The 15,771-nt window shown below is 39.6% G+C and overlaps 2 protein-coding genes and 1 pseudogene across 2 annotated transcripts; all 3 read left to right on the forward strand.

Moving 5' to 3' along the window:
• The first annotated feature begins 1,998 nt into the window (after window positions 1–1,998).
• LOC131300322 (transcription factor MYB21) lies at window positions 1,999–4,123 on the forward strand. The gene is made up of 3 exons (XM_058326096.1): window positions 1,999–2,208; window positions 2,895–3,024; window positions 3,508–4,123. Exons 1-3 carry the CDS (start codon window positions 2,067–2,069, stop codon window positions 3,977–3,979), a joined length of 744 nt encoding a protein of 247 aa, XP_058182079.1. The 5' UTR covers window positions 1,999–2,066; the 3' UTR covers window positions 3,980–4,123.
• Window positions 4,124–5,684: 1,561 nt separating this feature from the next.
• On the forward strand, window positions 5,685–6,938 carry LOC131299564 (F-box protein KIB3). Its single transcript, XM_058325150.1, has one exon. It carries the CDS (start codon window positions 5,685–5,687, stop codon window positions 6,936–6,938), a length of 1,254 nt encoding a protein of 417 aa, XP_058181133.1.
• A 4,454-nt stretch (window positions 6,939–11,392) lies between these two features.
• LOC131300323 (pentatricopeptide repeat-containing protein At3g57430, chloroplastic-like) lies at window positions 11,393–14,007 on the forward strand (annotated as a pseudogene).
• Window positions 14,008–15,771: the final 1,764 nt, after the last annotated feature.

Below are 15,771 nucleotides of genomic sequence, written 5' to 3' on the forward strand. Positions count from 1 at the left end.
TCTGTCCTAATTAAATACTAATATGATGTACATTGAATTTTTTAGTACAAATATTTTTTTTTTTTTTTGAATGGCTCTAGCAGTACAATGATAGTCACTGTTTAGGGGGCAGCTCCCCTCCAGTTTTTTGGTTCAGTTTACTGTCCAGTTTTTGGCCTTCGTGAACCGTGACGTTTGGCCTCTGAATTAGATTTGTCAATGGATCGAATCCGATCCAAAAAAAATTCGATCCGAATCCGGATTCGAATCCGATAACGTCGATTCGATAATCCCAATCCAGTAATCCAAATACGGATCGGATTCGGATTGGATCGGATTAAATCCGTTATCGATCCGAATCCAAACTTTATTTTTAATTTTTTAATTTTTTTTTTAAAAACAGTAAATTTTTTATTTTGAAAAAAAAATGTTTAAGAAGTTGTATTTTTATTTTTACTTTTATTTTAATTTTTTGAAATTTTTTTTCACAAATTTTTTTTTTTTTTTGCTAAAGTTTTTGAAGTAAAAAAGTTTTCGGATCGGATTCGAATTTTCAGATCCGGATTACCACTATCGGATTTGGGTCTTATCGGATTTGGGTCTTATCTGATCCGAATCTGTCGGATCTGGATCAGATCTGGCCCATTGACATGCCTACTCTGAATCTTTAATTAGCCCCCCACACGTACTCCTTTACGATGTACTGTATCTATTTTCTTTGTACATCATTGATGATAAATTATAAAATTGATTGGATTACCATAACAATCCGATTTTTGATTAATAGCTTCAAATCTTAAAAAAAAATATGCAAATCTGACGCGCAAATTGAATGGTCGTGAACAACAATAACATGACTCCTCGTTGTGGCGCCGTCATGTCATTCTATATAAGTTGTTCTTCATATATTTGTGTCCGTTTTTTAACGTACATGTGTTGTCATGGAGCATTACATAGCATATGGACTAGGAATATTGGTTACACATTAATATTCTTTCCTCAAAAAATTTGTCCCCTAATTTTATAGGAACAAACCCTTAGCTAGATTCGTAGGTTCCAGATTAAATTCTCACCACGTTATGCAGCTGGGAGTGCTGATCGATCAGGATCGTGAAAGAAAGACTCAAATCCTCTTTAAGAAGTCAAGCAAATTCACCACATGGTTGACAGACATTGGCCATGCAGTTGTTTTCAATTTTAAAAAACTTAGCCACCCACTAATTATTAATTAGTATCATAAGACAAAATGCTTTTAGAGCTATTAGTTCTTGATTAGTGTCTAGTAGACGCATAAACCCCTAGGTGATACGTGGCCATTTTTCATTCCTATTTGGGTTTACTTTAGCACCTACATATATACTCAAATAGATTTGGATCCACATAAGAGCATGTTACTCAATACCTAGGCAGATATTTTGGTTTCACAAAATGCCCTCTAATAATTATGTGCTGCAATTATACATTATCAAGGGCATCCACTCGCGTTTTGATCAATCATTCCGGATTTTCCGTTACACCTTCTCGGAAATAATTGCATAGGAGTGTCTATTAGTTTGTTTCCACGACTTTTGTTTTTACTAACAGACCTAGCTTGAATAATAAGTTGAAAAGTACGAATAACCAAGAAGGTTATATTGATTCTTTTAATTAGTCTCTACTCTTATCATGATTTAAGATGCAACAAATCCACCCTATCCATCAAAACATCATATGGGCGTTCGATGGGTATTGCTTTCTTCGCAATTTGGCATCATTGGTTGGGTACTTGTTGGTCGGATATTCATTATTTGGCCCGTAGCAAAATGAAGTTATGAATGTTTAACATTATTCTATTCTTTCAACAATGACAAAATGCATAAGGGCATTCTGGTAACATCATACGATCAAGGGCATTATGGGGGGGACCATTTGTATCTCTATATGGAGAGAAGAAAGTGATGGTTTAAAAGGGCATTAACCTGGTGAGTATAAATATGCAACAAACACAAGCCATTATGTCACAGAATATTGAAGACACAAAGCTTCTATACCTAATAATTAATATACAAAACTAGGCTTTTGGGGCTTTAAAGCCTTGTGGGAGAGTTATGGCAGGAGAGTACTTTGGGTGGGGGGTGATAGAAGAAGGGTGGAGGAAGGGGCCTTGGACTGCAGAGGAAGATAGGTTGCTCATTGAGTATGTCAAGTTGCACGGTGAAGGAAGATGGAACTCTGTTTCTAGGGTTGCAGGTACTTCTAACTCACCACCATTAAGATAATTTCTAGCTAGTTGGTTTCAATCAATTTTCCTAGTGACTTTTTTTTTTTACCTCTTATTATTATCTTTGATAACCAACATGGTCCGAATCTGTGTCATCACACATCAAGCAATAAGAGCCGACAGGGGAAACTATGGGGTTGGAGGACACGAAGGGCACCCAGGGTACTGAATAATTTTTTGTACCTAGTAGTAGTGAGACAGGAATCCAGCCATTCGACGCACTTCTGATCCCAAACTTGGACAAGTTCTTAAGCTCTTATTGGAGCTTAATAGTGTAATACACCTCCCCATATGTCTCTCTGTTCAATCTATATATCAAGCGAGCTTTTGGTCTTTTGCATAGACAATGAAACCTAGTATAGTAATAATATATGCTGGCAAAATTATAAATGTAGCTTACATTGGGCGAAACACATAAAGTTGGGTATTCTAAAGTGCACCAAGATCTGAAACTCTTAACACCTGCTCGTAAATAGCTACGAAAACAAAATATACTCAATCACTCCGTATATTTAGTCCAAAGTACAAACTTAACGTTGTCACGTTTGCCATGACTTAGCTTGTGAGAATGCCCTTGACATGATTCTAAAATTTTCTAATGACTGCCTTTTTCTATTTGATTGGACTTTCTAATAAAGTGGTTTTTCTTGTCCAGGGTTGAAAAGGAATGGGAAAAGCTGTAGACTGAGGTGGGTGAACTACTTGAGGCCAGACCTCAAGAGGGGACAAATCACCCCACATGAAGAAAACATAATTTTGGAGCTTCATGCTAGGTGGGGGAACAGGTAATAATTTTTCCAAACAAAAATTCTGCTGACTTGTTTTATATCATGGATAAAATGCACCAACTTAGACTCAATTTACGCCTTCTTTTCTATTTTGTTCCCTAGAGTTCGAACTTTGTCAATTTGGTTCCTAAAGTTCGTAATTTGCACCTAAAGGTCCCAGAGCAGACTGACTTCCTAATTGAAACTAAATAAATGTGTCTCTTCATGAAGGTCTCCACTTCACAACTTCCATAGATTATTTCGACAGATGTGAACAATTGGACTATTTTGAGACAAATCAAAAACTAAAAACAAAGTGATGAAAACTGAAACTTTAGTTGCCGAAATTGAGCATACTTCGGGGACTATTACTGCACATCACTATTTCTTTAGTAATTATTTCTAAATAAGTAACCAATCATGAGCATTTATCAAGTAGACAGTGATACAACAGGGTGACAAAACTTTAACGATACATTTTTTGTTTTTTAATGATCACAGATGGTCAACAATCGCGCGAAGCTTGCCCGGAAGAACTGACAATGAGATCAAGAACTACTGGAGAACACACTTCAAAAAGAAGGCAAAATCCTCCTCCGCCAGCAATGAAAGGGCAAGAGCCCGGCTTCTGAAACGTCAACAGTTCCAGCAACAACAACAGCAGCAGCAGCATCAGCAGCAACAACCAACACCACAGCAACAAATGAACCAAATCACCCTGAAAATGATCATGTCATTTCTTGATGAAGATCATGATCAGCAGAGACTGCCAGCCCTGCCCCAGGCTAGGCAAGACATGGCAGCTCTGTATCCGAACAGCACCGCAGAGGATCAACAAGGCTTCTATTATCCAGTTTTCAATGGCTATGGGTCTGTCCCTGAGGCTCACAATGTCGACGAGAATGTGTGGTGGGATGGGTTGTGGAACCTAGATGACCATGGGGTGTGGTGCAAACAAAGCTGCTCTGCATAAGTTATCCACTTGATCTTTCTCTTGAGTCTTAAATTATTAGTTGTGAGTTTTTATTTTCTTGATGCATCCTTTGTTTTTGTTAATGGTTGTGATTGGAACCAAAAGGTTCTCAATCAGGAGAGAAAATAGTAATGCATGTAATCCAGCCCAATAAATTAATACTAAGTTGATCAAGTCATTTACTTTGCCAATTTTAATTTGTTAATTAAGTTCCAATATGTTGTGAACGAAATCCACATTCCACATTGTGTGGTGGTAATCTTTTATTTGCGGGAAGTACCACATGGCAATATCACATACTACTTCGGGAGTAACCAAAAATTAGCGATTGTGAAGTAACTATGACCAATTTCGTTTTGGGACTCAAATCTCAACTTTTTATTTCTGGGCACATTTTTAATAAATTTTTTCTTAATTATTATTTTCATTTATATATCTACCCCTTTCTAATTATTATCAAAAATCCAATTTCCAAAACCAGCATGGTCCATGTGATCAAACACTTGAACGAGGGCACAGAACATGTGTTTGGTACAGAACATACACTTTATAAAGTAGGCAAGTCCACCACATGACTATGCTTATGTCAGACTTTGACTTTATACATACTGTTTTTTAGTTAGTAGATGAGTGTAATTTTATTCATGATTCAAACCAAACTAAGCATTTGACCCAATTACTTGGGTTCGGCTAAATGAAACTTTTTTGTCCATTCTATATTATTTGGCCTTGAAATGTTAGAATAAGGGCCCGTTCCAAAGCCTTCTTAAAAAAATAAGCAGTTTATTTCACATTTTTAAACTTAAAAATAATGTAAATGAAATTTTATTTTTTTATTTTTTTGCACCGTTTAAAAGATCTAAATGAGATTTATCAAACAAGATCTATATATATTGTTAGAAAAATTATTTGAGTAAATACATGATTTTTGAGCTTGAAATTGTCTTCTTAAAAAATAAATACTTATTCACGTTTCTGAAACGGGACCTAAGTATTGAAGAGAAAAAATGATTTACAAAAGATAGTTTATATGATTTACTCGCCAAATTATGAACCCCAATAATGGATGTTTTAGAAATGAAAATATCCCAAAATGACAAGTAAGAACTAAGAACAGGGGTCTATGTTTTGCATCAGAGCACGGGTGGTAGGGTTTTGCCGTTTCGATTTGGCTAAGATATTAATCCACAGGAGAAATTTTTAGGTGCCGAGCGCGTATCACGTGGCCGTACTGTCGGCAATGTTAACTATCCAAACGTGTTTTGAACGGTCGCGATTTATTCCCTTTCTTTCTCCTCACTTCACCACTTTCTCTTCGTTTTTCTATCTCTAGAATCCGAACATCCAAAACATGTTTAGAAAGTTGGAATCACCGACGGATACCACGTGTGGTATTAGCTCGGCACCCAAAAACTTCTCAATCCACAGAGAATCAAAGATTGTGTGTCAACAGAGAGATTCTCTGTTTTTTTCCCGTCGACCGTTGGGGCAGAGCTCTATTTCACAGTTCAAAAGACTCCTCCAGTTGCCAAACTTGATCCCCAAGTTCAACATGCCTCTGCATTCCTGATTCATTTAGGATTCCCCAAAAAAGTTACTCCTATAAAGATTATCTCTTTCCAAAATCACCAAAAATTAATTTAAATTGCCAACAAAATCTTACAAACCCTATTCTTGCCTCTCTCTTCGTCACAGAGAAACACCAATGGCTCCCCTCAAAGCAAAGAACCAAACCCACAATCCTCACGTCTCGCCACACCCATCTTCAACCCACCAATCACAGCTCCAGAAAACCCCATTCTTGATTCTACTTCCCGGCCAAGAAGAAACCCACGAGGACCACTCTGTTTCCTTCCTCAATCTCGAAGCCAAGAGAGTCCGCCGGACCAATAACGCTCTCAACCGGCAGCTACGCCGCAGCCGCTGCGTCGGGTCATCTCACGGGTGGCTATTGCTGCTGGACGAATGCGCGGATCCGTACCTTTTTGAACCCTATTCGTGCCGCCGGATTTCACTTCCTCCGAAGGAAACCTTTCCCCACGTGATCGGCGTGTCCGGATCAGCCGAGCACGGTTTCGACGTGGAATACGTCCACGGCATCCGGCGATCACGCGTGCGACGTTCGGTCACTGCGAAAGAGCTGCAGGAGTGCCTGGTGTTCAAGGCCATTCTGTCGTCCGACCCTTCCCGTGGCAATGGCGAGGACTATTTGGTTATGGCGATTTATGGGTGCGACGCAAAAGTTGCCGTTTGTAAACACGGAGACAGCGTCTGGAACGATCTTGACGGGAAGAACCGGCCTTACTGCGACATCATATGCCACAAGGATCGACTCTTCGCGCTGTCGGAGACCGGTTTGGTCGAATCGTGGGATTTCGGCGGTCCTCTCCATGTCAAAACAATGGACTTCCATCCCTTGTATATCTGTTCCATGAGAGTGGCGGAAACTACTTGTGCGTACCACGACAGGGACCGCTTTTCGAGCCGGTGCTACTTAGTCGAATCGCGCGGAAACCTTTTGCTTGTCGAGAGGCACGTAGGCGAGTTTGTTGGCGATAACGATGAGGCCGTTTGCGAGGCCGATCTTTTGAGTGACGAGTGCAGCCACCCTTTGGTTTACCCGTACAAGACTCTCGAGTTCACGGTCTACAGGCTCAACTTCATGCAACAGAAACTGGAAGAGGTCGAATCTCTGGGCGACCACGCGCTGTTTTTGGGCGGAAACCACTCGATGTCCCTGCCTGCCACAGGCGCTGCTCAACATCCATCGCGCTGTAAGAAGGATTCGATTTACTTTACGGACGATTATTGGGAGAGAATGGAGGAGGATTACTCGTATGGAGGCCATGATGTGGGAGTTTTTAGCTTGGGTGATAGAAGTGTTAAGCCACTCAAGCATCTTGATCTGCTGCAGAGAATTGATCCACCACTCTTTTGGCTTGTTCCCAACAACATGTGACAGCTTATGCTCTGTTGATTTATCAAATGTAAAATACATTATTGCTAGATAGCCAATTTGTTTGGTTTTATATTATATCAGTTGAATTCAATTCATTCAAAGGGGAAAGGACTTCTTATCCTGGTATGTGGAACAAGTCATCTAGCTTTTCTTCTGTCTGATGAGGGTATAAGCCCATGGTTATATACTGCATGTATGTGTGAACTAGCGTGGTACTTCAACCAAGAACCGTGTTTTCTATAACTCAAGGGTCTGAGCCAGCTTACGCACGCCTCAAAAATCAAGATCCGTGTTACTATATATCGGGCAAAGTGGATTCAATCACGTGTAAAAGAAGACTTTTTCACTATTGCATTCTCAAGCATTGGGTCTATTTATCATGTGATAACTGCAGAACAACCTCTAATTAAAATCTAAATTCAAGTTTCTTTTGTAAGCTGTTTTAGATGATGAAATTCGGTGTCGTATTCTTCACAAATCTATGATTCAAACACAACCTTAGTGTATTAAGCCTGTCTACAACATTACAAGATTTGTCTGCTATCTAAAGCCCAAACAAGTCCCAGTGTCCTTTTCATTAGATAAATCTATCTATGTATATGAATCTCCTATACTTCAGTAGTTTTTTTTAGTGTTTCTCTTTCTTTTTTTTTGCCACATCCCCTAATTGGCACAAGTTGACTCTGTTTTCTAATTTATCCCTTGTCAATGCTCAAGGACTTACAGGCTTTGGCCTCCCCTATCTGAACTTTCCTTCTGTTATAATGAGTTTAGATTCATCTTTAGTGGATTATATATTATTTAAATTTTGGTGAAACAACAAAATTTTACTTCTATTCATCTCGATCAGAAGAAATCGCAAAAGACAATAACATAGTATTGACCAACTTAAAAAAGATACCTCAGAAAAACGAAAGTAGTATTATCCAAAGTAATTGCAGATTATACTTGTCCAGTTTTCCTTCATTCTATAAGGTGGATGGAATTGTAGAGCATTTTGGTTTTTCTAAGGCTATTTGGCAGCATGTTACAAAGCTGTCTTTGATATCTAGTTTCCCCTCTTCCCTGCCTCAATTTGGTTGCTTGGTTTTGTAATAAGTTCAAAGTGGAATTCAGATTGTGTTGGTTACCAGCTTTGGACTGCAGTAGTAGGAAGGTCAAATTGATTTGCCAAGAAGGAAACACTTAAAGTAGTGTTTGAAGGGGTTGCTAGACCCTTTTTTTTCTTTTTTCTTCTTTTATAACTGAATGTGCAGACCAGCTTGCTAGACCTTATCCATTGGTGATTGATTGATCGAGTTTTGATTTCTTTGTGCTTTGAAAATTGCTAACACTCTTATTGCATTCCTAGTGACCGCATTTTCAAAGGGTAAGAATCTTGTTTGTTCGAGTCGATGGTTAACGTTTGGCTCTTGGAAAGCATTTCCTATTCAAGGCTCCTTCTTCCAAATCTGACTCTTCGCAACTACCAGAATCATGAAGTTGTTTAATAGCACCAGCTACGATTGTTTTGCAAAGCTCTATTGCTTTTTTCACGAGGCAATCCGCGTCAGAATAGTGAGTAGGAAAGATCCACGACAATGACGGAACGCCCCTGAAAAATCAACCCGTTCCCCAGGCAGAGCATCAAGAACTTGTATGAATTGTAGTACAGGAGAGGGTGTAGTGCAGCATCTCAACCGTCCATCTCGACAATTTGGTTTACCCGTACAAGACTCTCGAGTTCACGGTCTACAGGCTCAATTTCATGCAGCAGAAACTAGAAGAGGTCGAATCTCAGGGCGATAAGCTCTGTTTTTGGGCGGAAACCACTCGATCTCCCTGCCTGCTGCGGGCGCTGCTCAACATCCATCGCGCTGTAAGAAGAATTCGATTTACTTTACGGACGATTATTGGGAGAGAATGGAGGAGGATTACTCGTATGGAGGCCATGATGTGGGAGTTTTTAGCTTGGGTGATAAAAGTGTTAAGCCACTGAAGCATCTTGATCTGCTGCACAGAATTGATCCACCACCCTTTTTGGCTTGTTCCCAACAACATGTGGCTGCTGATGCTGCACTTGTCTGTTGATTTATCAAATGTAAAATAGTACATTATAGCCAGATAGCCAATTTGTCTGGTTTTTTATTATATCATTGGAATTCAATTCATTCAAAGGGGAAGGACTTATTATCCTGGTAACATGGGATCCATTGATAAGGGTAATAAGCCCATGGTTATATACTGCATGGATGTGTGAACTAGTTTAGTACTTCAACCAAGAACCGTGTTGTCTATAACGTAGGTGTTCGAGCCAGATTACGCACGTCTCGAGAACCAAGAACCATGTTAATATTGGGCAAATTGGATTCAATCACTTATAGAAGAAGACTTTTTCACTATTGCATTCACAAGCATTGGGTCTAATTATCATGTGGTAAGTTGTAACTGATGATGCAGAACAACCTCTAATTAAAATCTGAATTCAAGTTTCTTTTGTATGCAGTTTTAGATGATGAAATTCGGGGTTGTATTCTTCACAAATCTACAATTCAAACGCAACCTTAGTGTATTAAGCCTGGCTAAAACATTACTCCTACAAGATTTTTGTCTGCTATCTAAAGCCCTGCGAGTTCCAGTATCCTTTTCATTAGATGTATCTATGTATATGCATCTCCTACACTTTAGTAGTTCTTAGAACGAGTCACGTCTCACTTGGGATACTATAAGAACTCATTAACATTCTCCCCTTTTTGGAAATGATTTTGCCACTACCCTCTGCAGGAGTGCCGTTAGAGGAAAGAGAAGTAGCAAAATTTCTTTTTCTTTCTTTTTTTGCTACATCCCCTAATGTTTGTTGGCACAAGTTGACTTTGTTTCCTACTCCATTTATCCCTAGTCAATGCTCAAGGACTTACAGGATTTGGCCTCCCCTATCTGAACTTTCCTTCTGTTATAAAAGTTTAGTCTTTAGTGGATTATAATTTAAATTTTGGTAAAACAAAAAAAAATTACTTTGTCGAATTCATCTCGACAAGAACAAATCGAAAAAGACAATAACATAGTAGTATTGACCAACTTATAAAAGAAACTTCAGAAAAACGAAAGTAGTATTGTCTAAAGTAGCTCCAGATTATACTTGCCCAGTTTTCCTTCATTCTGTAAGGTGGATGGAATTGTAGAGCATTTTGGTTTTTCTAAGGCTATTTGGCAGCATGTTACAAAGCTGTGTTTGATCTCTAGTTTCCCCTCTTCCCTGCCTCAATTTGGTTGCTTGGTTTTTGTAGGAGTTCGATTTAGGAGGAGGGACCTTCGCCTGAACTAGTACTTCACTTCCGCTACTCCGTTCCTCCGCCGCTGACCCTGCAACAAGTCACTAAGGCTGGAATCGCCTTGTGACCCTCCGACGATCAAGTTAGATGTAAGGAGAGATGCTTTTAGGTCTAGGGTTAGGGTAAGATGGCATACCTCTCAAAGATGAATACCCTTTGTATTTATAGACCTAGGTTAACTTGGGCTCCAAGCCAGTGCGTGGAGGTCACGCTTAGGTAACCGCCCTCGGTGACATCATAGATGACGCACGGGATAAGACGGTTACGAAGCACATGGGCAGGCCTGGCCCAGATGATCCTTTTCGCCACGTGTCGCTCATGGTCCCCTCCTGCTATGCTGCATTCTGCCAAGAGGCCCAAACAGAATGCACACCTCAGTAATTAACCGAAGTGTCAACAGGAGACCTGACGCCGAGCGAGTAAACAGAAAGGTATACACAAGCCCGTGTTAATATGAGGCCTCGGTTAATGGTGGTCCGGTTAGATTACCAAGACCATGACCGAAGCCTCCACAGTTTTGTAAAAAGTTCAAAGTGGAATTCAGATTGTGTTGTTTAAGAAAGCTAGCTTTGGACTGCAGTAGTGGGAAAGTCAACTTGATTTGGCAATAAGGAAACACTTACAGTAGTGTTTGAACTTTGAACGGGTTGCTAGACCTTTTTTCTCCCTTTTCTTTTTTTATCGGATGTTTGAATTAGCTTGTCCGACCTTATGCATTGGTGATTAATTGATCAAGTTTTGAGTTCTTGCTATGCTCTTATTGCATTCCTAGTGACCACATTTTCGAAGTGTAAGAATCTTGTTTGTTCGGCAATGAACGGCTCGATTTTTAAAAGCCGAGATGAAATCTAGAACATTGATTGTCGAACAAACGGCTTGAATGCCGCACTACACCCTGTAGTGCACTCCCCGCATTACTAGCCCCTTTGGCTACCTAAGTGAGAAAAGAAAATAAAGGAGTGTAGTTTCTCACCATTTTATTTGGATGGACAAAATAAAAGAGAATGGCTTCGTCGATTAAAAAAAAAGAAGAAAAAGAGAATGGTTTCTCATCCTTTCACACCAATTTTATTTGGCTAGATAATGTGCGAGAAAAGAAAAGAGAGTGGTCATAGTAAATATTTTTACTATTATCACCTCTCCCAGTCTCCCTTCTCTCTAGAATACTTTGTTGATCCGTAATGAATCTCATTTCAACACAGTGAGATTCACGGGAAAAGGTGCTCTGTTTTATCTCAATAATGCATTTTGAATCCTCGTTGATTTTTGATGAGCACCCACTTCTCTACAAGCAAAACACTTGCATCGTTCACCCATTTCACCACACGTTCCTACACCTCTTTTTCCCCTGTTCTCGACCCATCTCTCTCTCTCCTCCACCTCTCCATATCCCGCCACTCACTCTCTCTCACCAAACAATCCCACGCCTGCCTCCACCGCCTCGGCCTCGACCAACACCCCGTCGTTGCAACCAAACTCATCTCCGCGTACTCTCTGTGTCGAAACCCTGTCGATGCACGACTCGTTTTCAACTCGTTTCGATACAAGAACGTGTACATATGGAACACAATGGTTAATGGGTACGCGAAGAATTACTTGTTCGATGAAAGTTTTGACCTGTTCAGTCAAATGTGTTTGAGTGAGGATTTTTCGCCTGATGGCTTCACGCTTTCGACTCTTTCGAAAGCGTGTGGTGATATTGGGGACTTGCGTGCAGGGGCAGCCATTCATGGCAAGTGTATACGTATTGGGTTTTTAACGGATATAGTAGTTGGTAATTCTATAGTGTGTGTATTGTAAATGTGGGAAGTTTATCGACTCGCGCAAGGTGTCCGATGAAATGCCGCAGAGGAATGTCTCCTCTTGGAATTCCCTGATAGCCGGTTTAGTGAATTCCAGGGAGGTTAATGTTGATAGTTGCGTATGGGAATTTGTTAGAAGTATGCGAATTGATGGGTTGGAACCCGATGCGTTTACTGTTTCTAGTCTGCTTCCTTTGTGTGGGCGAGATGCTGAGAGATGGAATTATGGAAAAGAGCTTCATTGTTACATTGTGAAGAATGAATTGAATGTGGGTTTGGGTTCTGATGTTCATTTGGGATGTTGCTTGATTGACATGTATTCTAGAAGTAATAAAGTCGATGTGGCTAGGCAGGTTTTTGACCGCATGGAGTCTAGAAACGTTTTTGTGTGGACAGCATTGATAAATGGTTATGTACAGAATGGAGCATCAGATGAAGCAATGGTTTTGTTCCGCGAAATGCAAGTGAGACACGGAGTAGAACCAAACAAGGTCTCTCTTGTAAGCGTTCTCCCTGCTTGCAGCTCAGTTGCTGGCTTAACGGCTGGGAAACAGATCCATGGATTCACCATGAAAAAGGAATTGAATTGTGAAACTTCTTTATGCAATGCTCTCATTGATATGTATTCCAAGTGTGGGAGCTTGAATTTGGCAAGGCGAGTCTTCAATGATCATTCTTTTGTTAAAGATGCAATATCTTGGAGTACGATGATCTCTGGATACGGATTGCATGGGAATGGTCGAGAAGCCATTTGTTTGTTTGAGGACATGCTTCAGCTTGGGATTAAACCAGACATGATTACGATAGTTGGGGTGCTTTCTGCTTGTGGTAGGTCAGGATTGGTTAATGAAGGTCTTGCTATTTATAACTCGGTTGTAAACGACTATGGGATTAAACCAACGCTCGAGATATGTGCTTGCGTGGTTAATATGTTGGGTCGATCAGGCCAGCTGAAGCAGGCATTGGATTTCACCAAAACAATGCCAGTGGAGTCCCGAACTAGTGTTTGGGGAGCTCTTCTTAGTGCATCTCTACTTCATGGGAATTCTGAGATTCAAGATTTGGCTTATAACTTCCTTATTCAGATAGAACCTGAGAACCCCTCTAATTTTGTCTCAATTTCAAACTTATATGCTTCTTCCCAGAAGTGGGACATTGTGGCGGAAGTGAGATCAGCGATGAAAGAAAAACGGCTTAGGAAGTTGCCCGGGTGCAGTTGGATAACCCTTAATAGCGAAACTCACAGTTTCTACGTTGCTGACAAAGCCCATTCTTGCTCTGATATGATTTATGAAATGCTGGAGGAACTCCTTTTCGTGATGAAGGGAGATAGATTATCCTGATACGGAGAATCATTGTAAATGTCTTGTTGCTCAACCCCCTAAGACACTTTAAGTGATACCAATGCACGATGGCTAACAACTTGCTAAAATTCTTGCAACCTTCATAAAGAGGTTGCTTGGCATCTTTAAGCAAGTCATAGAATCCTTGTGCATTTGCGTTAGGTACTTGAGCAGGTTGCTCACTTAGACCTTGGTTAAAGGGTTCTGGTTCATTTGTTTCATCTCGAATGTCATCCATAGATTGAGTATGCACGTAAAACACATCATGCAACATTTCTTCTATGTCACCAAACTAAAGTCCTATTTGTTCAACAGGAGTCTCACAAGTTTTGCTAGAAGTTGGTACCGAGATAGCTTCGCCATGATAATACCAACAATCTAACCTTGACTAATGCCAAATGAGACTAAGTGATCATGGACAACATTGAGGCTAAACATGAATGAATTTGCACATTTCACACATGGACATAAGATTGTTCCCTCCTTTGACGCATTGAGAGAAGCAAAGTGCAAAAAGTCCATAATCCCTTGCAAATAATCTCTTGACGATCTACTCTTCGTCATCCAAGTCTTATCCATTGGTTTAGCATTAACTAAAACAATGTAGGAAAAAGACATCTACGTAAAAAAGAGAATGATTTATCAATATGAACATCAATTAATCTTCTTAGCCTACTATTTTGGGTATCAAGGCACTTAGTAGAACATGATGGTTGCTTTTATCTAATTCAATGGCATACAACAACATAAGAAACATGTGGAACAATTCATTCAGAATTACTCAATCACTTTACCATATTATTAAACTAGCTAAAATTAAATTAATCCTTGTGAAAAGTACCATGAAACAGTTCATTTGCTTGTACATCCAAGAGGCTGCGAAGAGCTATGTGAGTTGGAAGGCCGTGAAGTTCCAGGCAAATGGTGAGGCTATGAAGCTCTAGGCAAATGGATAGTCCGCGAAGATCCATGTGGCTGAGTGGGTTGTGAAGCCCCACATGATTTGGCACGATTTGGAGATCCATGTGAGAGACTAGGTTGTGAATGTTGCTCAATATCGCAAGTAGAAAATCGTCTTTTCTTTGCCATGCATATTCAAACAAACAGTAGAATAATAAACAATAATGTTCACTAATGCATAAGAGGGCATAAGCAAACTTCATGTAGCAAACTCATACTCAGCTAAAACCCAAATCACCACTACCCAGTTTTGAAGTTCTAACTGCTTGAAATGAGGTTTAGAGGTTGGAAACGCCTCTAGTAAGTGCTGAATCTGTTGTGTTGTATGCTGGAAATAGTTTTCAAGAGCTGAAACTGTGTGTAAAAGTGCAGGAATTACTTGTTATGTGCTGAAAATTGATAGTATATGCTGCAAATGTGAACCCAGTTGCTGAAAGTGTGAATTTGGATGTGAAAACTGTATGTGTAGATGCAGGAATTATATGTTAGATGCTAAAAATAAGCTTTTTGATTGCTGTGAATGAGCACTAAGAGCTGAATTGCAACTGAATCTGCCAGAACTTGTATCGAACAAGTGGGAATCAATTGCTATATTTAGTTAAGGAGAGTGTATAGAGATTGCTAGAGTTCATTTTTAGGAGCATCTCTATACTAATACTCGCATATGTGGATGTATGTATTGTATGCTAGGTTCGAAAGTGGCAACGAGTACCGCAACTCCACGTAGGGAGTGAGCTTGTGTTCGTACCATAGACCAAACAAGCTAAAACCCAGATCACCACTACGCATTTTGAGCTGAAAAAACCAACTCAAAATAAAAACCACCATACGTTACAGTATATATTTGAAGAACAAATTATAAAAATACGTACCTAAAAAGTAGTAAAAGAAAGAAACCTCCCTACCCGAGCCCCTACTGCCTGCCCTTTTGCTATACCATCATACTTTACAGTATATATTTGAACGACCAGCTTGATGACCTTTCGACTAATTTAATGTCCTAAATTTAACGATGTGAACAAATCTTCAGCAATCCCAAAGTTTAAGTTTGGAATATTTGGCGACCTCTTGGACAATAAACCATATGGTAGTTGTCGTATGGCCACCAAACTAAATCCCTGGATTCATCAAATATGAGTTTAACAAAGATTTTCTTCAAAAGAAGTCTTTGATTTGGGTTAAATCAAAAATTGATTATAAAACTACAATCTTGCGTTTTCAACGATATATATTAATAAGGAAAGTAATTTACATAATTTCAGGACCAATCAAGTGAACTAAACGACACCACATGACGATTTCACCACAAATCATGCCGCAAATATTCTTCTGTAACTGCTTTCATTTTTTCTTTTTAACCAATATGCCTTTCATAAAGTGGGAAAAAAATTCGTACATGCAGAGCCGAAATTGGTTA

This window comes from Rhododendron vialii, chromosome 9a (assembly GCF_030253575.1).
Source record: "Rhododendron vialii isolate Sample 1 chromosome 9a, ASM3025357v1".
NCBI lineage: Eukaryota > Viridiplantae > Streptophyta > Magnoliopsida > Ericales > Ericaceae > Rhododendron > Rhododendron vialii.

Bases quoted from the DNA above. Each gene is read 5' to 3' on its own strand.
- LOC131300322 (XM_058326096.1), top strand. From the start codon at position 2,067: ATGGCAGGAGAGTACTTTGGGTGGGGGGTGATAGAAGAAGGGTGGAGG. The intron at 2,209-2,894 runs GTACTTCTAACT...TTTCTTGTCCAG, and splicing joins CTCTGTTTCTAGGGTTGCAG to GGTTGAAAAGGAATGGGAAA. The intron at 3,025-3,507 runs GTAATAATTTTT...TAATGATCACAG, and splicing joins CATGCTAGGTGGGGGAACAG to ATGGTCAACAATCGCGCGAA.
- LOC131299564 (XM_058325150.1), top strand. From the start codon at position 5,685: ATGGCTCCCCTCAAAGCAAAGAACCAAACCCACAATCCTCACGTCTCG.